Source organism: Zootermopsis nevadensis, unplaced genomic scaffold (genome assembly GCF_977971745.1).
Source record: "Zootermopsis nevadensis isolate Lab colony 2312 unplaced genomic scaffold, Znev_1.0 Znev_ptg000061l, whole genome shotgun sequence".
Lineage (NCBI taxonomy): Eukaryota > Metazoa > Arthropoda > Insecta > Blattodea > Termopsidae > Zootermopsis > Zootermopsis nevadensis.
Window position 1 is genome coordinate 10707854 of NW_028259192.1, and position 27817 is coordinate 10735670.

Genomic DNA, 27817 nt, shown 5'->3' on the forward strand with positions numbered 1-27817 from the left:
TTGAGATTTCCTAAGTAAATAACTAATTAACTAGATGGCTTACCGAAACCGAAGGTTCATCACCGAATTAACCGAAGCCCTCCACCGGACCCTGTCCTGGGCCAACAAAATCCAGTCGCCTTCAACTCCTATCTTCCATAGATCCCGCCTGAGATTATCCTCCCATCTACGTCTAGTTCTCCCCAGCGGTCTCTTTCCCTCAGGCTTCCCCTCCAATACTCGGTGCGAGATTTTCTAACTAATATTTTAAAAGAATTTCGCATCTCTCCAAAACGTGATAGTTTTTTCCCTATTGGCATATGCAGATGATGTTAATTTATTGGGGGACGATATAAATACAATAAAGAGGAACGCAGAAGTTTTACTAGAGGCTAGTAGACAGGTGGGGCTAGAAGTAAATTCAGAAAAAACTAAGTACATGTTCGTATCTCATCGTCAGCAAACAGGCAGGCAGGGTAGCTAATAAGTCCTTTGAAAGGGTTACAAAGTTCAAAATATCTGGGAACAACTATAACAAACCAAAATGATATTCATAAGGAAGATAGATGAAGGCTAAATTTTGGAAATGCTTGCTACTTCTCAGTTCAAAATATTTTGTCTTCCCGTCTGATTTCTAAGAACCTGAAAATTAAAGTATACAAAACAATAATCTTGCCTGTTGTTTTGTATGGGTGCGAAACATGGTCTTTCACTCAGAGGGAGGAACACAGATTGCAGGTGTTTGAGAATAGGGTGTTGAGGAGGATATTTGGGCCTAGGAGAGAAGACGATGGAACATGGAGAAAACTGCATAATGATGAGCTTAAAAATCTGTACTCCCCCAATGTTGTCAAGGTGATTGAGTCGAGAAGAATGAGATGGGCTGGGCATGTAGCGCGCATGGATGGGACAAGAGGTGAGCACCGGGCATTGGTTGGGAAGCCTGAGGGGAAGAGACTGCTGGGGAGACCTAGACGTAGATGGGAGGATAATGTCAGGCGGGATCTATGGGAGATAGGAGTTGAAGGAAACTGGATTTTGTTGATCCAGGACAGGGTCCGGTGGAGGGCTTTGGTAAATTCGGTGATGAACCTTCGGGTTCGGTAAGCCATCCAGTTAGTTTGTTAGTTAGTTTAGTCCATCATGATGTAATTATCCTAAATTGCATCAGGTAAAAGTTATGAAGCTCCTCATTGTGTAGTGTGCCCAGCCTCCTATCCCTGGTTCTGCTAATATGGCAGCCATTTTAAAAAAAATTTATCAGTATTCAAAAGAAAATGCAAACCAAACATTTACAAATAGGAGAAAATTTATATATCTGGATTCTGGATTGTTGCGCCTTGTAGTCTGCCTCCATTATCAGGGCCATCGGCTTGATGATGGTGGCAGCAAGCACCTCTGAAACCTCTGAAACGTCGGTAAACTTCTACCGGACTACACGGCGCAACGATCTTGAAGACAATCTTCATACTCGCCGCCATGATAACCTGAGATCTCACGGGAGAAGATTTATTCGTCCGTCGTTTCAGTGGTGTCAACATAAACTATAAAAAACACCAAATTTATCTTTAATGTTGTATCCTTATATTTTCGTATTAAACTCTTCTGTTGTGAATGTACCAAGCTGATGCAACCACGCCAGTAAGTTTCACTAAGTTGCTAACATACCGGAAGGTAAGCCTCAAACCTCTGAGAGTCCACACAAGTACAGACTTTGTGGCAGGTTTGTACTCGGTCTTCAGTCGATGCTACAACATGTTCAGTGAAGACGATGCGATTTTAATCGGTCTTGCTGTTACTTTAATGTTGAAAAAGAAAATAAACTTGAAACGTTCTAAGTAGGTCAGAAGTTGGTTAGATGGATCAAAACATTCTCACATAAATTTGTTGAATGAAATTCGATTAGAGCCGACGGACTGACATAACTACCTGCGAATGGATGAGGACACACTAAACTTAGTTTAACGTAGTTAAAACTACGAGGATTTGAAGTTCTCGGTGGCTGGTTGAGATGACTAAATGCTACAAGCCTTGTCTTTACCCTCGTCTCTTGCCACACACGTTACGACTTGTAAACATCCAGTAAACCTCGAGGCAAAAAATCGAACGATTGCAGATTTATCGGAGACTCGGTTTCCGGCCAAATTCACCACACACGCTCCGGTTTGCCGGAAGATTTGCCTTCACTGACGTAAGCTTTCCGGCAAGCCGGAGCGTGTGTGGCCACCCTATGGCGAGTTGCATGACGAGTTGTTTCCAAAATCCTTCCGTGCCAAGTTGAAGTAAGAATTTCAACGCCTTCCTTTGCTAGTATAGTTTCATAGTAGTCTTATAGCTGCTGTTGCTGAAAAGCCAAGAACAGCTTGAGATTGCAGGAGATGGCGGATCATTTATATGCATAAATATTACACGAAATTAAACATGTTAAGAGAAAAGTAGCCCGTTTTTGTGAAAGAATTACCTTGTAAGTTTAGACTGTTATTAAAATACTATTTAGACATGAGATGAAAAGATCGACTGTAATACAAAATACCATAAAAGAGCAGCACAGTTTTTGATATTTTCGTCCTGGGGTCAGTTGCAGTAAAGAGAGGCCACATGTTTAAAATTTTCATTGCTTATTTGTACACCAAACTTCGGTGCCTTTTGAAAGAAGTTGTGCATGTTTATTTGTTCCATTTTAACTTTCATGTCATAGAGCAACATCATACACTTAGATATATCGTTATTTATTTACAAGAAGCGTTTATTAACTAGCCCCCCCCCCCCCCCCCAAGCATATTCTTTGCTGGCCAACCAGCTATTAAATGAAGAAAGTTTTCGCACAGAGGTTGACTAATAAGAATGGTAAAATTCCGAAGTAACTTCATGGAGCAAAGTTACCTTGAATACCTGTAATCCCTCAGCTGGTCAAGAAATTCAGTTTTTTATAAAACTAGAATTTTCGTTCCTATGTCCTGGAAAGCCCACTACCTGAGTCACCTGAATCCAGGCCTTGCCTTCACATCAAATTTGTTTAAAATCCATTTCAACATCATCATCCCATCGACGTCTAGGTCACACAAGTCGTCGTCTGTTCCCTTCAAGTTTTCAGATTCAAATTGTGTATGCATTACTTATCTCTCACATACGTATTTAATTTTGTACATTTTAATCTTCATACTCGCATATTGGAACCGCAAATATTTTAAACTGAATTGTGTCTAGAATTTCACTAATTTTATCCGCCCTTAACGTACTCGTGAACACAATTTATATTTCTTAGCTGACCTTTCCAAGTATTTGAACTTCGCCATGTTTTTAAAGAATGTATTAACCTGTGTGGGTCCAATTGTAATTTGCCCTGTTTTAGCAGTTTATTTAAAGAGTAACATCGTTATTGGAAATAAAAATGATGGTGTTTGTGTTTACGGTGTTTATATTTTCGCCCAACAATTTAATAACGTCAGCATTGACCAGAATCTGATGGGTTACATTCGTAGCGCAGCGATGTTGTGGCATCTGCACTGTTGGCTGGTCTGTCTGTCGATTCTTTCGGGGGTGGTAAGTGCGAGAGTATATATAGACAGCTACCTTGAACCCACATCGTGTCTGCCCGCTTATTTGCAGCACTGAGCCGCCGTCGGCCAAATGTTGTACACACGTAACACATCCCGCCTGCCGCCACTACTGGATGGCTGCCACCTCGCCTCAACTTCCTTTATCCTAGTCTACTCCGTCCAAACAGTCCGGAATTCAGAATAGTATGAACACATCAGATCACAGCAGGGCGTTCAAATATGTTCATTACACTGTCCCTTGAAGTTACACTAACGACGCGATTTAATGATCTGGCCCGTCCTGCGTTGCGCACGAAGCCCCCAGCCCGAGCGTAAGAATGTCAGCTCTTCATTTGAAGTCTAATCGTGGAAGCGTGCAGTCGCTAGCTTGTTGTGGTCGCAGTACTTGCCAGTATCTATAGCCGCAACGTTGTCTAGAGGCATGACTCACTCGCAAGCAACTGGCAACACGCCTGGCATACACAGGACAGGACTGCGGGACAGTGATGTTCCGACGCGGACAGTGCTGAAGGCTGATCCGAGGGTTTATAAAATTGTGGCGCCACCACATAGACAATGTTTGTGTCTTCTGGGAGCCGACCTTATCGAGGAGGGTCGCAATAATGAGAGACCTTGCGTCTTGAAATTATTTCCCTTCACACAGAATGTTTCATTTCAAAATAAAATTCCATGTATCTGCCTCTTTTTACTCGCATCAGATAATTTATCATGTTATGTATCTGTTAAATTTCTTTCCAGTATTTAAATGCGGGATGTTCTACTGGTGTGAAATTCATGAGACACAGCTCCACGGAGAAAGTTTTCAAAATGACAAAATTGACCAAAATATTGGGCTGTAGTGTAAATGGATTGACTAACCACTTTGCGGGCGGCCTACAAACTGTAAGACATCAACATTATTATCATCCACATTATGACTATTATTTGTGCTGCATCGTGAGGATAAAAATGAGAGGGAAGTTAGTATTTATTTTATTTTACGTGATTTGTTTTTCATTAGTATTCCGATTTAAAGATTCCGTGTTCGAATTTAAGTGCACACAAGTAGTTTTACTTGCCTAAGATACATTCTTTAGAAGCATTTTTTTTCCTTTACGTAGACCATACACATAAATTATTATGTTAGCCCCTGAAAGGGCTGTTTTAAATACCTGGCATCTTTAATAATATGTCCAGAATTCTTGACAACATGCTTAGAAGAAGTAGATCCGTGATTGAGTTAGGAACTGATTATTTTATTACGCAGATTAACTTCGTGCTTCAGAGGGTTAAACCGGTCTTTACTTGAATCTTCTTTACTTTCATTTGTCTCTGTACTTTGAAAGCCACACATTTCCTTCGCGAGACTTATGGAAGTTGAGACATTATTTGGATTACAAGATCACTGTCGATTTTTTCTGAAAAAGGAACAGAAACTTTAACGTAATATGCACGACATAGAATTAAGGAAAGGCAAAACAAATCTTGTGTACTTCAAACCGTTTAAATACAAAAAAGGGACATTAATCTGAATACCGCTTTGTCAAACCCAGCTCCATTCCAACTTAATGAATATATAACGGCGTCTGTTCTAAGAAAGACAATAAATTAGCCATGAAAATCGTCGGAAAGACAAACGAAGTGAAAAGTGCACTACTGATTAACAGCAACATTACATGTGGTCTTACTTGGATGGGTGAACATTTTTCTAATGTGTCGAATAAGTGTAAATTTTAAACACGGGATGCAGAAATACAGCCTAATGATTTGTTCATAAAAATTTAACACGCAAAATACATTTACCACTTTCTAAAGGCATACAATTAGCTACAAGGGATCTTATTAGTTTTACCCAACTAATTTCCTTAACAATTCCGGAAATAATATAAATGGTAGTTGGATGTTTCTCCCATTTTTAATGTAAGGGTTAAATGCAGTTGAACGTAATCTCTAACTACTCCTTTATCCTCCCCTCTGATTACAATGCCGTGAAATTGCTAGCGTGTCTTCCAGCTTGTCAGTTTCCTGTATAACTTTGCCGTAAGTTCACGAACGAAGCAGCAGTGGGTCCTGCGTTTATAAACAGGCTCTTGAATTTGCTTACCGTCTTGTAAACAGATACATTTATGTTCTAGTAATTTACCCCACAAGCAATTGGAGACGTATGACCTAGTATCTTGTCCATTTGCAGGTTTTTGGAGCAATGTTGAAGTTCTGGATTATGCTATTACAGAGTATGTTCAATAACATATTATTAATTTCTCAATTTCACATTTTTATGGTTACATTCAAGCAACAGGCCCGGTAGGTGCCCGAAAAACAGTTCTGTCATATTTTTACACTGAAATTAAATTTTAAGTAGGTTTGTGTTTTTTCGAAGTGGGTAAATGTGGAGTTTTTCTTCTGTTGGTAACATTAGGCACAGGGATGTAGTAGGGAAAAAAAGTTTCTTTTCGACAGTCAACCCCGGGAAATCTATATGCTTTGAAATTAAGCACAGGGGTGCCAATAATATACAGTGGTGCATCGAAGAAAAACCAGCAAATAAAAAAAATGTTCTTGGAGAGAAAACCGTGGGAAAAATGTTTTTTAAGCTTTCAAAATTTTGGGCAGAGGTGCCCAGAAACATTTATGCCAGATATAGAGGGCTGTAAAGTTTCTACCAAGCGGTGTACATAAAATAAAGCAAAACTGCTATTGTTACTAAGTGCCATAAATGACATTCTGGCAAGTTGCAAGTGATTTCGATGTTTTAATGGTGTCACTTTTGTGTATTCTAGTACCTAACTGAGTTGATACGAAAAGGCAATACATTTTAAGTTTTTATGTTCTTCCTTAATTAATGCATCTGCGTGTGGTAGCAGATTTTCCACTTTTTATTTTGGATTGCAGTTCCAGACTTGTTACAGGGTAGACTTCCATATCCATTTTATTAAGGAACTGAATTATCATTATTAGCCTTTTATCGATACTGTTGTGCACAAAATGGGCTATAAGATGAAACGAAGACATATTAAAAGGGCTAAAGTTATAACCTAGACCTGGACATCATTTTAAAATATACATATAACCTGTTGGATTCAGCAACTTGACAGGATTTAAAGGACAGAATTGCCAAAACTATTAAAAATTACAAACCACACAGATTAAGAAACTTTCGGACGAACGAGGCTGGAACGGTACAAATGTGGTTGAACTCCTTGACTGCTAGTTGATGATGTTGATATTGCCAGTACCATTATTGCAAACCGAATTCTTTAAAATCTGTTCCAATTAAAACAGTAATAATTAGAGCTTGTTTAACAAACAGAGGTTTTATGCGTTCCACACACATATAGGCTACATGTGCCGAGTTGTAAAAATGGACGTATGTGGAACCGCGAGTTCTAGTACTGAATTTAACGAGCATTTCGTATACAAGTTACAAGTGACCTCTGAAATAAACAGAAAATAACAAAAATTAAATAGGTACTTCAAGAGATTAATAATTTTCACTGTTATAGAAGTATGCAGGCCTACTAGGTTGATGAAATCAAGGTGGATGAGACAGGCTGAGAAATCTGTGAGGATAATAGTAAAATTAATCCTAAAAGAGATAAATTGTAATGTAGACTGGATTCAGCTGGATGAGGTCATGTGATGGGTTTTGAACACGATAAAGATCTGTTTGGTTCCGTAAAAGACGGGAATTTGTTTATCGCCCTAGCGACTATCAGCATATGAAGACGTAATCCGCTCCTTAGAAATTGGCTTAACAATATTAGTACGTATTTCGTAAAGATCAACCACACTGACGCTGTTCGTCTAGACCGTAGTGCTAACAAACGTCTAGTGTTTGCTTACATTTTAATTTGAAAACGTTTCAGAGGTAGTCGCTGCTTCCATCATCAGGGCGATGATATACCTGAGAAATGTTCTAAACTTCCACCAGATTACACGACGTTACAATGCGGAAAGCAGTCGTCATCAAATTTTCTTCCTACCGTAAGTTGATCGTACGGGCTGTTTCCATGTTTGCCAGCAAGACGGTTCTTAACCTGAGTAGGTCCACTGCCAGGTGACTCAACTGAAATGCTCTACGTCTGGAATACATTTTCTCTGACGCAGAAGATTTACAGCTTTAAACCAAGAAAGTACCCTCCTGAAGTGAAGAGAAAATTTCGTTTTAGATTTGGCATAGATTTATTGCGTCAGTGCAAAAAGTACACGTATTTCAAAAGGACACTGGTATCTGTAATTTAATGACGTCTAAATTGTTGGTATTAATTCAATTATTGCAGTAACAGGACATTGCTTAATGTTTCTGGGATGAATCCTGAAAGGACCAAAGACGTAACTGGAGTGTTAAAAGAGAAATTACTGTAAAGACATTACATGAAAGCTAGCATGGAAGGATGGTTCATCAGGGTGACTCATCACCCTGATGATGGAGGCAGCAAGGACCTCTGAAACGTAAATTTCTACCAGACTACACGGCGCAACAACCTAGAAGACAGCCATCTACTGCACTGTTGTCTCGAATGTCTCATTCCTAAATAATTAAATAAGTAATGTAGGCATAAAGAAACTTTTACAAATCATTACGATGAAGGGGGAAATATGAAACGGGACAAGCCTAGCGGCTTAATCCTAAAGACATTTATAATGAAGACGCCCGTCACCTGACGCTAATTCACATGATTCAAATAAAATATTTTATCGTTTAAAGGAGTTCAAATGGAGTTTTACAATTACTTTTAAACATACCAGCCACTCGGAAATCAAATTATGTTTGTGGACCTGTAAATTCTGTGGAACAGAGTTCTTCAGACGCAAATGGCCACAGCTGTTGAATAATTTCCCTGCGTCGCAGTCAACCGGGAGTTTCATTACCCTCTCCACAAAAGCCCACCAAAGGACCCTGTCCCGAATCAATTTAATCCGGTCTACATGCACACTGCATCTATAAGATCCATTCTAAAGTATCATTCCTTCTACATCTAGATCTCCCAAGCGTTTCTTTATCATCAGGTTTTATGAGTAGAATTGTTTATCTCATCTGCCTCATGCCTGCTACATGTTTGACCCATCTCATCGTTGATTTGACAACCCTAATATTATTTAGTGAATTATATGAAGCTTCTTATTTCGTTTGCACAATTTTCTCCATCCCAGTGCACATTTGTCTTGAGGTCTGAAAGTACTCATGTCCGTAGCATCAATTAAAAATGTCTACTATTTCTTAAAGTTTGTTTGTGAATGTGAGACGCGTGGTGGAACAGCGGACAGCGGTGTCCGCCATGAGATAAAGCAGCCAGCCCGAACACAACACCGTCCGTGGATCAAGTTTCGGCTAATAAATCAGCCAGAACAGGGCTAATGGATTGATCCGGAGGGGAAACTCAAGACGAGACGACGAAGAGGATAGCTAGGGATCACTTTCAAGATAGCAAAACATGGCGTCCGCGCGCTCCATTCGCTAACTACTTTGACATCCGATATATATGGTGATATCGGGTTTAGTTCTGATGCTCCCAGCAGGCTCGCTTCTCTCCAATTTCCAACCCACCCTTCTACTCATCGTCCTCTGTCTTTCAATCAATAATATAAACCTAAACTATGAGTCGAGGGTGGCTGGAGACCTTACTTCCAGGTATCACAGTGCACAGCTTTGGTTTGATGAATGGAATGTTTGGTCTTAACACTCCCTCTGTCTGTTTGTGTGAGAAATGAGTCTCCTATAAGTAGATGTCTTGTATTTTATGACATTTGGCTGTGCCTAGTACCCCGTTACACTTCCTTTTTTCGGTTGAAATTTACGTATTACAACTACGGTCCCTCGCCCAGAAAGGATTATTGAAGTTTGCTGCTATTGTTGTTGTTTGGTCTTCCTGCCTTTGCAACTTTAAAATGAAGACTGTGGTCTTCAGAAACTATGAAGATGGTGGTAGTGTGTTCCTCCGAAATGTCCGTGCACAGCCAAAGGATTTCACGGCGTAATAGCGGAAAGACCACAGCATATTTTCACATCCCGTTGATAACCCCAAATCCTACATCTAAAATGTTATGTAAGATTTGAGGTTTTCACAGCGATGAGTATGAAGATTTCTGTCTTCTGGGTTGTTGCGCTGTGTAGTCTGGTAGATGAATCGCCCTGATGACGGAGGCAGTATGACCTCAGAAACGTTGGTAAACATCGACAAGACTACACAGCGCAATAACCCAGAAGACAGAAATCTTCATCTAAAATGTTGCTGAATAGCACGCCTACCGAGTTCTCATGACGAATGTCTTGACATTCCGGAACATAAAATGAAAAGGTTTTATATGTAATCTAAATACAATCACAATAGTTCTCGTAAATTAGACGCTATTTTGTGATTACTTGGCGCCACGGTGGCCTGGTGTTACAGACTATAACGTATTTTATGGCAGCTGCAGAGAAAACAGAAATCTTATATGTTATTTGCACATACCATTAACGGCAGTTAAAGGCGTTTACGTATTTACATTATCTAACCAGTCTGTGGTGCTACTTAACATTAATGTCTGAACGATTGATTGAGTCTTGTCTAATTTAACGACGCTGTTTTAACTGCAGGCATCATATTGCGCCGAATAAGATCATCGTGAATGGTGAAGTTGTAAAGATTCAGAATCGGATAGTCGTAGCGTGTTTGAGGGCACTGCCCTGGTATTCTCTTTGGGAAAATGAAAAAAATTATGGGCCAATAACCAACCTGGACTTGAATGAAGTTCCTTCCAAATACAAATCTAGTTGAAATTTGGGAGTAAATGCAGATAGAATTTTATGTAATGAATGGTGTTTTACGGCAATCCAAACAGGCTCAGGATATTGAATATATTTTAATGTTAAAAAGTCATCTTTGTTTATGTATATGAGAGATCGCAAACTTTGTTTCCGATGTTAGGATACTGACCGAAAAATACATTTATTTCCGACCAGTGTCTTATATCCTTGTTGTAATGCTTCCAGATTTGTTCGTATGGTACTGGGGACTGGACTCCGTTTGGGACCACTTTAGAAGCCTATCCATGTCTCACTGTCATATAAGTTTACCATATTCCACTTTAATATTATCGTCCCATCCCATTTTCGGCTTTTCCAATTGATTGATTTCTATTAATAGCTTTATATATCGAAATTCTCTGAATTTTTGGCCCTTAGGGACCTTTTATATTTCTCTTTCCTAATATTACCCAGTTCCCTGAATGAATTATGTTTCTCGTTGTGTAATATCAAATATTGACATTTAATTTCTCGACAACTTTGTATTGAAACACGCAGTTCTCTTGCCTCTAAGACAATGTTTAACCTACAATATGTAATTTAAGTTAAGGTATGGACTTATACCAGTATCAATTATACTACGTCTGTTATTGTTTCTTTTTTAAGCGTTACGACTGGTTTGTAAAAAACCTCATGAACTCTGAATATAAAGCGAGTGCCGAGCTTTGTGCTTCACAGATTGACGACCCTTTTCCTAGAACGTATCACATCCTAATGCAGTTACTGCTTTTTGCCTAGAGTACCAGGAGATCACACATCAAAACGGACGAATGCCATAACAGTGCATTTCTTGTCTTTGTTACTGACGTTCATGACTTAGAAAAATCTTTTACTTATATCTCTGTATGATTTGAGGTTTTCACAGCGGTGAGTATGAAGATTTCTGTCTTCTGGGTTGTTGCGCTGTGTAGTCTGGTCGATGTTAACCAACGTTACAGAGGTCATATGCCTCCGTCATCAGGGCGATGAGGTTTTCACAGCGGTGAGTATGAAGATTTCTGTCTTCTGGGTTGTTTGGATGTGCAGTCTGGTAGATATTTACCAACGTTTCAGAGGTCATACTGCCTCCGTCATCAGGGCGATGAGTATGAAGATTTCTGTCTTCTGGATTGTTGCGCTGTGTAGTCTGATAGATATTTACCAACGTTTCATAGGTCATACTGCCTCCATCATCAGAGCGATGAGTATGAAGATTTCTGTCTTCTGGGTTGTTGCGCTGTGTAGTCTGGTAGATGTTTACCAACGTTTCAGAGGTCATACTGCCTCCATCATCAGAGCGATGAGTATGAAGATTTCTGTCTTCTGGATTGTTGCGCTGTGTAGTCTGGTAGATATTTACCAACGTTTCATAGGTCATACTGCCTCCATCATCAGGGCGATGAGTATGAAGATTTCTGTCTTCTGGGTTGTTGCGCTGTGTAGTCTGGTAGATGTTTACCAACGTTTCAGAGGTCATACTGCCTCCGTCATCAGGGCGATGGCGCAACAACCCAGAATACAGAAATCTTCTTATATCTCCTTTGAATTGAAGATGCTTCAACTCGAACACGTATTTAATTAGACCCGCATGTAGCGGGAATTTGGAAATAAATCTGATACAGTTTGATCAAGAAATCCCTCTTCTCAGAACATGAAAGTTCATTATATTGTTCCAAGAACACGCCATTGTACAGTAATCTGAGTCAGTTCAATTTAGTTAGCACCCTCATACTCCACTTCTGTACAAAACCCCCCCACATTGTTCTTTTCTCATAAGTTTTTTTGTCAAAAAAAATATGCGCGTTTTGACCGTTTTTCTTCAGGCGAAGTCTTTTTAACTTAGGTAAGTTTAATCGCTAATCTTCATTTATCGGTACTGAAATTCATTAAACTTACAACGATGGTTCAGTAAGATGTAAAATTAGGTCTTAAAGACTGAGAACTGCAGGCTTACATATGATTCTTGATGTAAATTCCTTTGCTTCTTAAATCGTCCATCTCGGAGGGAAATTAAGTTAGAATAGTATATTTGATACCCGTTGATGTAACGAGAGGACTCGAGAAACCGACGTTAGCTCTGTTTCTTGTCAGAAATGAGCAGATCTCTGTTCCTGGCCTTCCTCTCTTCCTGTTGGTCCAGATGTTTGTCTGTCTCTTTCTTGTTGCAACTGCATACAAACTGGAGAGGTTCAGATTTCACTGAGAGCAAAAATAGGTTTGTTCGTTGGTTATAGCACCCAGAGAGAAGAAGCTAGCACTGAGCTACGCTGCCGACATCTGTCGTGACATTTTACACCATCATCACATTTCACAAGAGGGGGAATCTGTGTCTGGTATCTGGCATAACCATATACTACCGGAAAGGCAAAAATGAGTCGCAGGTCGAAAAATGATATATTATCAACTGATTTAATTTGGTTGAATTAAAACAAGAGTTTAGTTCTTAAACCGGAAAAGACGTATTAAAGAGAATTTAATGTTTGAATGGAAAATAGTTTACTGATTGATGAGATTTCACATCATCGCACCTCTGAAACGTCTTTAAAGTTCCTATACTACATAGTGAAACATCCGAGAAATCGTTAAGTTTGAATTTGTTGATTATTTACAATTATTATGATTGCCTTTTTTGGTTTTACTCATTATAATTTGCTTTATATTACTCCCGTGTAGTCACGGATATAAAATAAATTTACTCAAAATAAGCTATGTTAATTTTTAGTTGCAATTATTGTAATAGTTTTAATACTAAACTATTTATTCACCTTGAATATGATAAAATTTCTCCACTTGTATTTGACGAGTGTACTTGTGGAATTATTTAATTATTCGGATTTTTAAACTCTGCATGTTGGATTGATGTGCTGTAGCATAAGACTGGTTGTGCCAGTGTTGATATGCTGATGAAGCTTCCGTTAAGAACGAGTCCCTGTGGATTACACAAAACGGGAGAGGATGTCTGTTGATGAACACGACAGTAAAACGAGGAAACTTTACATGAAGTTTATGCCAGGCATTTAGCACGCATGTGAGATGAGAAATACATTCCTCGATTTTACTTGATTTATACTTGGAAGGAAGACCAGTTTGGGAGACCTGGATATGGATGGAATGATAATCTAAGATGGGCTTAAGAACCTTATATTTTAAACAAAATATATTTTCATGTACGATGCGACGTAATGAATATGAACTGATTAACGAATTCCGAACCTGATGAAGCGAACGGCAGTTATTGTCCCCCCAAAAGAGGGTATTTACCTCTGCTACCCGTTGTATCATCTGGAGTCAGCAACTGAACTGGTACGCGAATGCATTTCGAATGGGCATTGCACAGTCATAAGCTACAGATTTATCCATAGGTTATGAATTTCCATTCATAAATTTAATATAAGTATGTATACGTAAGTGGATATGATACAGCGGTATGAATTCAAACTTTAAGAGAAGGCTAAATAACTTAATAATTATGTAACTTCATGCTTCAGAGATTACGGTTATTCACTCCGTTAATAATTCCATGCATCTAGGAAACTCGAGGTTCATTATCGTTTTGAGAAAGCGTCATCGCAGGGTCTTATCCTGAGCCTGCAATGCGGATTTTCGGTGTAGATTATAAACATATTTACAAATGTTGCAGAACATTTTTATTGTTTGAAAACTGCTCGCGAAGGGAGACATTTTTGAAACTCGGTAACTTAATTTCCAACTGCTGAAATTTTGTATTACCGGAAATTCTGATCGAAAATATGTCAGTCGTTTGTATAATTCTTGGTTTCCGCAGGTCTCTGTACACAGATGGAAGCATTTAAATACATCAGACGTCATAAAGGGGTCCAGGAACGTCCTGTTTAATTTTATTCGTGCATAAATACCACAGAGACTACGCAGATCAAATAAGATGAATTCTGTATTTCGATAAAATGTCGATAAACCATGAATCTTCACTCAAGAAGAACTTAAAAATTGGTATGATTAACTGAACAAGGATTTTTGTTTTTATTCTCAGTCTCTCCAGGTAGTGGGATGGTTTAGGTAAAGCTTTACCATGACAAATTTAAGTACCCTATACGCTGAGCTGACCACATTATACAGCGGAAAATTTTTAAAAGTTCCGCGAAATCAAAACTCACTTATGATGATTCTGTTAATGAAAAATTACTGAGTAATATGTGAATATTTTTGTAATAATAGGTTAAATGAAAGATCGATTTTGATAAATTTCCCTCATTTATAACATTGTATCGCGCGAGTCGATGAAAGAGGGCGAATGTGGCCCCAGGATCGGAAATTGTACTACACTGTATCGATAAACATCGAAAATACAGTCTTCGATCTTGAATTAGATCTACGTGTTGCCCAACACAAATTACGAAGACCTGTAGTAGTCTTAACTTCAATACCAGCTGGTTGTTTCTGGCAGGTGTAGGGCTATTTTTCTTTTCGTAATAGCCATGGGCTCTGGGGCCCATCCAGCTTCATATTCAACTTGTAACGTAGGCGTGAAAGTTTACACTATGCTTCATCTAGCGCTGAAGGTTAAGAAGGCATGAAACATCTCTGCTTTATATGTAGATCCTGTTTATGACGATGTATTTAATTATATTCAATGTCATGTAGCATTTTGTCTACGATAGGCCATTTTAAGAGTTCCGAGATTTAAGCTTCATTTCATTGTGTCTGATCTATGCGAACCAAACTGAAATTCTCAGAACGTTTAAAGTAGAATTCTCAGTATCATATTTTCAATAAATCCATTCTGTATTGACTGAAATAAAGGCTGTAGACAGAAAAAAACTGCATTCCTATTCTTTGCTGTCTGCTTTATGCATTTCATGCTTGGAGACTTTTAAAATATAGGCTACAAAGAATTGTAACTAATTCACCATTTTACCAGGCTGAGAAATCTTTTAGTGTGTAATTTCCCGGGAGCTTTAACTGGAAGCTGCCAATTCAAAATTAAAGGGACAAGTGGCGAATCGCAACAGGGCACTGCCCTTGGTGCTTCGTGATGTGTTATATCCTTGGTGCGACACGTGGTGTAAGAAACAGCACGTCGTCTGTGGTTTACTGTGGTCGTGGTTCATCTTCCTGAGCTGGGTCAGTCGAGATTATATTGAAGCTGCTGCTTGAATGCCAGCGGCGGACTGGTATGTTGCTGTTCGCCAAGCTCACGCAGCAAATCGTTAACAAGCTAATTGCCGCTCAGATATTCAATACGTTCCATTTACCACCACCTACTACAGTCCACAGACCAGAAGAGAAGCCCTGCTAGGAATTCGATATACGCGCATGCGCAAGATTTCGCGTTGTGTGACGTCCCATCCTAAAAGCATTCGTTCCACAACCACTGAACGGACAACAGACAACAAGCTTTCATGTGTTCTGATGTTTATAGCTTTAAGATTACAGGTGCACTCACTACACGGTACTCTTAAGTGCTTGATGTTTTCACTCTTTGTGTAGTGAAACTCTCTGGCGTGTCACACTTCCCACCAATAGCAGCCCTCTAGTCCACCTGATAGTAAACATTCCCCCTGCACCGCCCCAGAAACGACTTCCCTCCGCAGGGCTTTTCTCCTGGTCTGTGAACAGTAGCTCGTTTGTTTGAACTACAGATTTTGTATACTGCCAAATGGGACTGGAAAAATTATCGTTAATGGGTAGGGATTTAAAAGGAAGCTGCCGTAGCCTGTTTAAATGTATGACTGCTTTTCTGATATTTGCCTGGGACATCTGAGAATAGCCATGAATAAACGCTAGGATAGGCAGTAATTCGGCTGATATTCCAAACGGACACCTCCCAATTCGAGTGGAAATGTTACCGGTATACAAAGTTGTTCGGTTAAATTAAGTATAATCCGCCACTGGACAGCCCGCGTCTTGTTCGGTTTTGTGCTAATCACAGTAATTCGACCGTTCTGACAGTTGTAAGTTCGTTCCCTCGCTACAAACCCAACTTTGACTCCGTCAGACTTTGAAAACATAATTGTAGTAGGCTGCAACAGAACAGGGAAGCAGGCGTGGTACAACTGGATGCATACCTAGACGGGGTTAACATACTGTACCGGGTAATTACTGTACCGCGAACCATTCTGTGAGCTACACAGTTTCGTGCGTTCAGAATTTTACAGCACGGCACAAAAATAATTTAAAGCCTACGCCAGTGGTAATCAACTAGTGGACCGAAGACCTGATTCTCATCTTCACAGTATTTGACAGTTGGTACACTGAAATTCGCCCTGGGCGCCAAAGTCAAAGCTTTGTAATAATTCTTATTTTTTCATGGAAGACGTTGAAAAGTCAGGAGTCAGTACTGCTGAAATCTGTAAGGCCAACCGACTGTCAGTGAAAGAAGTTAAGCTAATAACTTCATTAAATTATGAAATTAATCTATTGGAAGGAGTAAGCGGTTGACTTTCGTTTTAATTTTACCAAGTCAGTCGCACTAATGCAGTTTAAAAATTGTAAACAGGGGAGTTCCGATTTATCCAACGTGCCTTATCGGAACGCTAAATTATCAACATTCAACACATTTGTGGTATGAATCACTTCGGTACTACGCACCTTCTACCTTTTTGTGCTCAACTGGTTCTACTGTTCAGGCGCTGGCGTGACCTTACCTCAAAGAAGATTAAGGTGGCTCAGAAGGTTATACCCAGTACTAATTTCTTTAAAAAAATCAACGTTTTCATTTGATACCCTATTGTATTTTCTTCGTAAATTTGTAATATCGTAAATTAGTTTGATATTTATCCCACTCCCAATTCCATTTCAATTAATCTTATGTTTTATTAGACTTTGGATTATCAGACTCTCATTCGGTCCCGTTTAGGTCGGATGATCGTGACTTTACTGTACTTTGATTCTATCCACTAGACTACATTCTTTTGCCCTCTCGTTCTCTGAAAATAACTACGTCATTTGATACAAAACCATTAAATAACGTCCGCAATCACTCCAGTGCTTCCGAGTTATAAAGTTAGTTTTTGTTTATTATTCTTGTATACCATCCGCTGACTTTGTTGCTGCAATAATTGTTGTACTAAACACGTATTTCTTGTTTAAAGAACATGAATGGCTTCAAACAAGCTACACTAGGAATAAAACCTCTCGAATGTGTGTTCGTACTTGTTACTCGTGAATACAGGGAAATGAGGTAAGGAAGGTAATTGAGTATAAAAACATGAAATGGGTCAGATCACCTTTGTAAACACCCTGTACCACTCGGTGGAGCAATGCCGACAGACAGTCGCATATCGGGTTACAATTAACACCTGATACCGGATCACGCAAATTTGATACAACAGCCAGTCAGACCTCTATGTTTTATATAAGGGCTGGGTAAAGTTCTGTTTTCTGCCAAAATGAAACATTAATATTTGTTTTAATGACTCGAATATTTTTTTCGATGTGACGTATTTCAGAATATCTGTCTTCAATTTTTGGCGAAAGAAGTAACAGACTTCTAACGTCTGCGTTTCTTCAATTTTTTTCGTCTACACAGATAGACTAACAAGAACTGTAATTAAGGCACTAATTAGGCTATTCGGTTTAATGACCTATTTCACTGCTTAGTTTCCATTAGGAGAATACAGGCTTTCTAACTTCTGAAGACGAAGTAAGTAGACGCATTTCCCAATATATTTGTAAATTATATCGAATATGTTTTGGTTCGGATTTGAGGTTGTCACGGCAGATTATGAAGATGGCTGTCTTCTGTGTTATAGCGCCGTGTAGTCTGGTAGAAATTTACCTACGTTTCAGAGGTCATTGCTGCCTCCATCGCCTTAATGAACTGGAAAGGATAAAGTAAAAATTGGTATTGACCCAATTTAAGGCATTATTCTGACGAGAGACTGAGGATAACCACGAAAACGATGTCAGGATAACAGGTCACCTGGCCGAGGTTTAAAGCCGGGATCTCCCAAATACGAAACACGAGTACTGACCATTTGGAGCAGGGACCGAACTAAAAGCTTCGTGGGTCAACATCCTCATCACTCGATCGGTCACTCCATTAAACAGCGGAAGACGGAGAGAACAAAATATGTAGTAGGGCTCCATTTAGTTTATTTTGTGACTGAAAGTAAAATTGCAAAGTCGATAGATACAAAATAATAATTTTTTCAGCATATAATGTGTATTTACATACACACGTACATATATACAGTGGAATCTCGATATAACGTGGGTTTCGTGGGACATCTTCAATACCAGCGTTATATGTGAAATTGACATTTATCTAATTTTGGAATCTCTGATATTATGTATATTTATCCAGTGACTAAAATACATGAATTTAAGGTTCCTTTTCAAACTTATGTTTCACCAATGCTACTGGCTCAGACCACTCTAAATTACTCAACATTTATGACTCTTTACGAAAATAGTCACATAAAACATGTAATCATACTGGGGGACATGATCCCAGCCGCGGTATATAGAGGTTCCACCGTAATAAAATAAACATTGTTTCCGTTATTGCAAACCGGAATAACGAAGCAGCGGGTTATTGACTTCAAGCTCTTAAATTAGATGCAGGTACCTGCCTTTTTTGAGGATTACGATACTTTGGCGGTCAAACTAACAAGGAACTATGTAATAAATATGAATTTATTCGTAGCATTGTCTGGGAATATATGAAATTAGGAACAACACTTGTACCAAGGTGAGAGATAAGGTTTGAGCTTACCGAAATAATGAAAACTGAGGTTACGACAGCGGTGAAGATGTTACTTGTTGGTACTTGAGTTTAAACGCAGGTGGGTAATAAAGTTTCGGAGGAAAATCTTAAGGGCCTCAGGGTTGCAAGCCCACACAGCATTACAACCCAAAGAATTAACAACGACATGCTGAAAGAATGCCAAATACCAAGATGCTGACGTTGAACAGGAAGTTCGGAAAACAAATTAAACCTTCCGTTCATACGAGTTGTTTTTATGGCGAGGCTAGCAGGAACCATAAATTGATAATTATACAATTTTGTGATCTATTTTTGTGCATGGTTTATACAATGTTAAGTCGGCATCCAAATATGTCAAGTTTGTCAGTCTAAACGGTTTTCACAGTCGGCATGTTACAACGCCAATTTTTCATTCAGATTTGTTATTTCCGTACATAATTTTACAAACTTAGATCCAATCATTCATTAGATGTCGCAGTTAAACAGTCAAGCCCAAAGCTGAATACAGATTTCGCACTACCTCCATGTTATCGCTTTGCGTTCGGAAAAAGGACCAGGCCGGTTTACACGAACAGAGATCGCATATTTTTGAAGACCTTATCGAACACTATTCTGAAGGGTAATATATTAAGTGTCGCCATTGTGACTCCGTCATCAGCAGTAGGCCTGACTTACCCCGATTTACCCGCTGCATTAAGCGAAAACGTGTGTATATAGGCTTAGTATATTTTCTGATTTCATTATTAAAACTTCTGGTACGATTGTGAGCGGATGTATTTTAATTAAGAACTTAGTAGTCATGACATAATTAGGCTATTTAAATGTGAAGTATCTCTGTATTAACACAGAAAATATATTTAAGTATATATGAGCTTAAAATGAGTTTACTTTACAAATATGAATTTTTGTTATCATGCTGACAAGATAAATGCTTCTGAAGTTACTTAACGGGCTTAAATTGAGAATATCTAAGATTTATTGAGGCGAGCCGAAGGAGGTGGTGAGAGGGCGGGCATTAATTAGCTTGGAGGTTCCTATGACCCTTGGTCAACGAAGTGTGTCGTAAGGCGAGGGAGCTGAACATTGAACACAGAATAGGGAGATAGCAAATAGGTTTCCAATAGATCTGACAGAACTGTTTGTAAGTATGGCAGTCATTTTGTTGACTGTAAGATCACAATTATTTCTGTGTGGTCAATTATTACAGTTATGTGAGTAGAGGATGTTTACAATTTACTGATCTCAGGATCTGTGAACTATAGGCGTTTCGGCCGTTGACTTTTGAACACGCTGTGTTTCCACAATCAGGAATTAATTTTCATAAAGTAACGTACTGCATTAATATGTTTGCGACAATTATTTAGAGTTGGCAGTGCTACAATTTTGTGGGTCTAGGCTGTAGGGATGAAAAAGATTCTGAAATGAACGGTAGCAAATTATAATTTTACTTTTGTGTAAAAAGGCTAAAAACTATGTAACTTTGAACAACATTTATTTCTGAAAACAATTCAGAATAGGCTTTTTTGCGTAAAATAAAAATAATGTGTTTTGTTGGATAAAATGAAAACCAAACCAATATAAACATATAGGTTATGAATTTTCGCTTCGCAAGTTTTCCGGTCCCTGTTTTATACAACATGCAGTTCGGATACGTGATATTACTGTATTATATGTATCAAATTTGGTGCGTTATTAAGCTTTAATTATGATCCCCTGTAATACAAATTAAAAGTTACATAATTTGAAGTGCATCTCTGGAAATTGATTATTAATATGAGCCATGAAACTAATGCAATGCAGATTTCATACACTGCATCGTAGGGTTTTGGTTATCATATGCTACGTATTAACGAGTTGAAATAAGAGTATATCTGTGCAAAAAGATAGCTAATGAAATGTAATTACAGCTAGAGGAAGCCAGCCTGTGTCAGAGTAGTGGCGTCACTGAATAATGACGTTCATTTATACTGAACCGCGAAATATAACCAACTTTCTCTGGAACTGAAGAGCCAGAATTAGATGTCAAGTTTAACTACAATAGGATCTCGTCTAAACAAATAATGTTAAATCGTTACATTTGAAAGTATAAGGAAATTCTATTGCACCATTGTCGCCCTGATGATGGAGGCAGCAGGGACCTCTGAAACGTTGGCAAACTTCTACAGACTACACGGCGCAACAACTCAGAAGACAGCCAAATTTAAATGACGATTGCTTTCGGTGAACACTGCAATAAACCTTCGTGTTCTTAAAAAGGGAGGAATTTCTTGATCGTCTCACAACTGCCAGCTTCTTAAAAGACCATTCTTTATGTAGCTAGTTATTTGCACACTCATTATGTAGCTTTCTTATTCTCATTTATGGAAGGTGGATGGCCCTCCAGGTAAATGCCGGGATACTACCTTAAATTAGGCCACGACCACTTCCTTTTCCGATTCACTATCATCGTTTCATTCGACTTTATATAGTCTGAGCTACTGAAAAAAAGCGTCGTTAAACAAATACCAAATTATAAATCGTGACTGATGTTATCAAAGTGTTTTGAAATTATTAAACCGAATCTGTTGTGCGCATCGGTCAACGTGGGCTTTTCGGTAAAAATCGAGATTTCTTTTATAATTTATGTTTTTCGTTTGCATTAATTTCCTGCATACTTGGGGTTGTGATTTATTGCAGGAGTACGCAGAGACGGCCATGAACGAACTCTTGGGCTGGTACGGGTATGACAAGTTGGACAGCAGAGACACGCAGGGACTGAACCTCCACCACTTCGCAGCACAGAGGTCTCCCTCCGACCTTGATTCGTCAGACGCTGAAGGTGCAAGGAGCAGCAGTAGCCCGGGGCGTCGCGATGCAGGAACCGGATCATCACAAGGAAGTCCGCCGCTACCAGGTAACCGGCCCGGTCCTTCACTTCTGAGCACCAGAGGGTGCTAAAATGTTCCTATTAGCTTTGCCATCTATCTCAGCTAGAATGTAAACAACTCGAGAACGGCTATACGGAATTTCATGAAATTTCATATTATGTTGAGTTACTAAAATGTGCCGATACAGTCCAGTTCTTGTTGAAATCGTATGGAAATAACGTGTACTTTGTCCGTGACGAGTTTAATCACCCATCCAGACACCAGGGCATAAAAAATTAACAGCTCTGACGTCACTGACGCCATTTGCAATTCCAAGGTCATTGGTCTTAGGTCCAAGGTGGTTATTGGGTATAATATTAATGATATTTTACCTTGGCCTTGAGTGTTTCAAGAAATATATAACAGCGAACGCAATCACGTGGGATAAGTAGACGTTGATGGAATCCGATATCAAAAAGGACTTTAAATAGTGGGCTTTTATGAACACGGTAATGAGCCTTTGGTTCCGTAAAATGCTGGGAATATGTTTACCACCTGATGGACTGTTAGCTTCTCATGCTGCATGCAGTTTGATGTAGGCCTACTTCTGGTGTTGTAAAAGAGCATAATTCTTTATTCGAAACGCGTTTCACTAGCATCGCGTGTCTTCGTGTCCTGTTTTAAGCACGAACGGTGCAAACATCGAGTAATCAGTTTCTTTCATGAACGGCTTTACCTTCGGAGGAAACTCACTCATCTTTGTAGTTTCTGGTTTCCTGCCTGCATAGCTGGCGTGCAAACTTCAGAGGTGGGAGGGCAACAATATTTTTTTAGGAAAAGGGAATATAATATGACGGCGTCTGTGTTACTAAATCGCAACACATTTGTTGTTTGACTAGTAACAAAGTGAATAAACTGCTTACTGTCCGTCCTTCAGAATGATTTATCTTCGAAAATACTACTGTTACTATGATGCTAACCTGCGTGTCGTTGACTGAATTTTATTTTGGTTCGTATTGATAAAATATGGATCCAGTCAAAAATCAAACTTTATCTGTTTCTTCAGAAACTGCACGTCTTACATACAAACAAATGTTTTTGAAACAGAAAATATAGTAGCAGATGTTGCTACAACCTACAACTTTCATGTGAAACATTTTTAGATGCAGTGAACTTATAACGAAATTGATTTCAGACACTCGGGTAGTTCAGATTCGCATAAAAGGTGCCTGCCTTCATCTGTTGTTGAAGAGGGTTTGTAGTTACGTATAATTATTAAATTTCATACTTTAAGAAATTTCTAATCGTTGTATGCATTCATAATTTAAATATTATTTAGCTTGAATGACAACACAAAGTTACCAAACCATGAGTAGAGATTTTTGAATCAAAAAAGTTCAACCTTTTTCACAAAGACATCGATTTCTCGCAAGATCTAAACATTGTAATAATATGCATAAGATATAAATAGCCTATATTTGTATTGTTTGCTTCAAGGTTGTCATGACCAACGATGTATGTATAATCGAAAAGAAGCCTTTTACAAAATATTAAGCCTACACTTTGAATTCTTGTCTTCTTTGTTTGAAACTAGACGTAAATCCATTTTTCTTCATTGTAGTTGTTCTCAGTCATGGAACATTTGCGTTCTAGTTGCTGGGCTTTCAGTTTCGAAATGAACTGGATTTGCGTTCAGGCGTATTGGGGAGTTTATCACACGGTAATTCCAATGCGGTGACCACGTGACTCCTAACATTTCTGTCGTATTGTACTTGCCGGAGGGCCACCATTGCAGAATCGGACATGTTCAGTACAAAGCAAATGGTGAAGTGGAGCGGTACAATGAACCCGAGCCTCGTTCCGCCTTCGCCGTCCTTTCGTCGTCACCGCCGTCTATACACGGCTGGCTATTCTTCCCACGGCCCACTGAAGGCGCGGGGTCGTTATTAGTGGCGGCACGCCCCCCTCGAAGTGCCCCCCGCCCCTGTATGGCTGTGGGCGTGGTCACCGTCTACCTGGCGACCTTAATTACAACCTGAGGTTCTGTAGGGAACTGACTACGTCATCAAGTCACGCCAACTGCGTGTCGGTACGGACAGGAGGACTGAAGTACCGTCATAATGGAGCAGATCTGTGACGGTCAGAATGACGTAGTTGCCGGCGCCAGTCACCAAAGTTGCTGACAAGTACAAAGGACACTCTGGTTTACGAAGCGATCTCATACAGCAATTTACCAGTTGCACGATTATAATGTGGATTTTCAGAGCACAGATTCTTGGTTTCTGATTGACGCGCGTTTTAAATGAAATTCACCCAGTCAAAATAACTATCTCCATGGAGCAGGGTGCTTCTTCAGAACCGAATAGTAGCTCAACTGGTCAAGAAATCCCCAGCTTTTATAGAACAGGTGTATTAATATACCCAAAGTATTCGGCAACTGTCCCGTGTTCTCAGCTGTAGAAATCAAGTTCAGAGCTTCACATGTTATATCTATAAGATCCATTTTAATATTATCTTCAAATTTACACCTACATTTTCCAAGTTGTCTTTTTCCGTCCTGTTTTAGCAAATTCCGTTGAGCATAGCCATTTTGAAACTGGTAGGAGATCAGCTAAGACATTTCTTGCTTTCTTTAGGAAACACGAATGTTTTCACAAGAGATCACTGTCCTAGCAGCAATTAATCTAATCCACATTCATCCCATTTCTTTAATAGCCCCTTCCCATTCACGTCTACGTGTCTGAAGTGATTTTTTCCTTCAGAGTTTTGGGCCCTAATTTTATATTATACATTCCTCATACCATGCGCGCTACACGCGGTGCCCATCACATCGTCATTAATTTTATTGTCGTGATAGTACTGTTGAACGTTAAACCTACACGTTATGAAGCTCTAGCGATTTCCTCTCTTTAATGTACAAAATATTCCCAAGCACACTCAAGTTTTGTTATTTCCCTACATAAACGTTTAAGTAGCAACAACCAACCTGTAGGTACCTCCAGAAGCGTCCAGGAGACCAATGTTGACTTAAATGTAACATGGCATGTGTTTGTATACTTTGAAATCCAGTCTTTTGATGTGGTCAGCATTCTACACTACAATGACGCACTTTTATCTCTTCAGAATAAGACGATTAATTTTTGTATTGTTCATCAAATACTGGGCTAAGTAATGGACTAATTTTCCTTTATCCAATATTATTTTGCATCACAAAATTTACACGATTGTAATATTATAAATTTACGCGTATAAATATTATACGCAGAATTATTTAACTGCATCAGAATCTTAAGACTAACTATATTTAGAGCTGATTGACCAGGATTTGAGGAATTAGCGTGTAGGAGATACAAAAATGCGTAGCCTAATTAATTTAGTCAGAAAATCTGTAGGAAAGAGTGTACTTAGGAGACCTATGAGTAGATGGAAGTTTACTGAAAACGGATCAGATACAACCAGGACTTGAGGACTATGGCTCAAGACGGGTCAGTGGCCGGCTGATGTAAACACGGAAAGGAACTTTCGGGTTCCATAAAACAGAAATTTATTGATCAGCTGAGCGGGTATTGTCTTCTTAAGAAGGAATTTGTTTTCTGCAAATTAAGGTCGGTATACCTCAACCAAGGCGAATGGCTACGTGGCGAGTAGCAACTGTCCCGTTCAACAGTTTCTTTGCTATTACGATCTACGTATTCGCTTTACTGGCCATAGATTTCAGCGCCCTTTCATTGTACGTACTTAACCACTGGCCTTCGTCAGAATACAAAGTTTCTGTTGTCCGACTCGTTAAGGAAGACTGTGCAGATTCCATGAACTGATTGTCGAATGAGACGGGTCCACGAAGGAAAAATTATGAGAGTCAACGACTTGTCATTGGAACTCAGCCCAGGGTCTAATCGGTGAATGATTTGGTTCATTTTGATCCGTTCTTTGACGTAACTATACACGGTCTGGGCGTGGTAGCGAGGAGAAAAATCTATACTCTTGCCGGGAATCGATCCCTGATCGTTCAGTATGTAGCTAGTCATTTTAATGTCTCAGCTGTATTGGGAAATGAAACATTATGTACATACTAAGTATGCCGAAACGTCGGTTTGATTTATTAGAAGTATATTTCTGCGATGCAGGGCCTTTTGCATAGAATGTATAAGTTAGGGATTTTAAACACGTGTATTATTAAAAACAGGCCATTGGATACATGAGCATCACTGCGTTACGAATTAAACTTCTTCGTGGGCCGTTCTTTTTCAGCCCGCATTTAGAGCTAGGAAACAAGAAAATTACTCTCCGATCTCGATTATCGAACCTCAGATATTCCGAGCTTAGAGCATAAATAATATCCACCATTTTCGAAGCCCAGTATATGCTAGCTTGTATGCTCAACAGTAAAACATAAATTTCAACCAAGAATCATAACCCATGCGAAGTACTACATTTCACATCGCGAATATTTATGTCCAGACGTTTTTATACAGTCAGAATAAACTTTACAACTTTTCTTTGTGTGAGGAAATGTGTTGATCTTTTTTTTTAATAGGCGGAACTGACTGGGGGGTGTAGGGGGGGGTGGCGTTCAACACAGGCTGGTACTGAAATTAGCTTCAGCTTTTGCTGCTGTAAGCTATATATAATGGTATGTAGATATTTATTTATAATACTGGGCTAACATTATCCAACACGTAGTGGTGTGGCGGTGAGGTATCAAATGGCTTGCAGGCGGTGTTGGATGGCTGGTGGCCCATTTCTCCGTCCGCCGACCGTCGGTGTTAACCAAGAGTAAGAGAGACAAAAATAGAGATGAGACATCGGAGCAGGGCGTCGGATACCCCGAACACATCCACCATATAGTGTACGGTACAGACTTAAGCGATCCATTCATTTGCTGCGAGGCTAATGCAGACGAGGGTAACGAACAGTTGGGAATCGATTAAGGTACCTTATGTTTTATCAAATCAGCATGAATACTTATGACCAAAATGGAGTTTTAGCTCCTCTTAACACCAGCACTTGATTCAGATGGGAGATCAGCGGACAAAGACTTCAGTACCCCATTCTGGCTCGTAAGCGACTATTAATGAAAAAACTCCGAACATCGATATCTTCACAGCTGTGAGAATACCTACTCACTGTCGTCTTGATGTTCGTTTAACACTTCAAAATCGAAGCGTGTCTAAATAATATTTAAGAATTCAGTCCGTACCGAAAAGAAAACACGGCACTTTACCATTAAAAAGATCAGTTTGTTAACGCTGTTTAAAAAATAAACGCTGTTTGTTATGTAAATCATGCGAAGCACACAAAAAATCCAGACTTACTGACTGTTAAAACAGATGGGACTTATAGTAATTTTCAGATTTAAAATGGGGTGTTTTTTTTCCAGCTTCATATGTAATATGGCGTCGGATGGGAAGATGATACCGAATGATGAACTAGAAGACTGCTTGTGGCGTAATTTTAACTGTTGTTCCAGTTAATCGTTCGACCCCGACGGTTCAGTTTACAGCTGGGGGCAGAGTTCTTTTGTGTCCAGCGGTAACAACAGCACACTCGTCCTCCTGTCTTCTGACGCGACAACAAAGGAGGGTCATTTTATGTTTTTGTTCTTTCGGACACAACTGACCTAATTGTCTCGTCTGTCAGGTGGTACTGAAAGGAATTTATTTTATTCACTCGGAAGGAATTTTTACATTTCTTTGTCGTCTTCAGGGTTTATGGTCATATCAATACGGACATGTTCCTGCCAAGGTAAAAAGTTTTATTTTCCCGTACACTACCAACGTTGATGCTCATCATAAGGCCACCCACCATATTTAAAAAACATAACAGCCGTGGAAGAAAAAAAATGTGTCTACAAAAAGTGGAATAGAATTCATATCATCAAACCGTTCAGTATGTTGTTTATGAAAGTATTCTCAAATTGAGATATTATTGCAAAATAAAATTAATTAGTTTCCTACTATGTGATATTTGAGGTTTTCATGGCGGTGACTCTGAAGAT

At 39.2% G+C, this 27817-nt stretch overlaps 2 protein-coding genes across 2 annotated transcripts in view; one reads left to right on the forward strand and one right to left on the reverse strand.

Moving 5' to 3' along the window:
• The window catches only part of Sobp (Sine oculis-binding protein), an 83473-nt gene that overhangs the window by 28472 nt on the left and 27184 nt on the right, over positions 1-27817 (forward strand). Inside the window, exon 2 of the mRNA XM_022081868.2 lies at positions 21650-21866. Coding sequence (XP_021937560.1) covers positions 21650-21866 — 217 coding nt within the window. The remainder of the gene's footprint in view (positions 1-21649; positions 21867-27817) is intronic.
• The window catches only part of LOC110838571 (E3 ubiquitin-protein ligase sina-like), a 127948-nt gene that overhangs the window by 11639 nt on the left and 88492 nt on the right, over positions 1-27817 (reverse strand). The gene's annotated exons all lie outside the window — the stretch shown is intronic.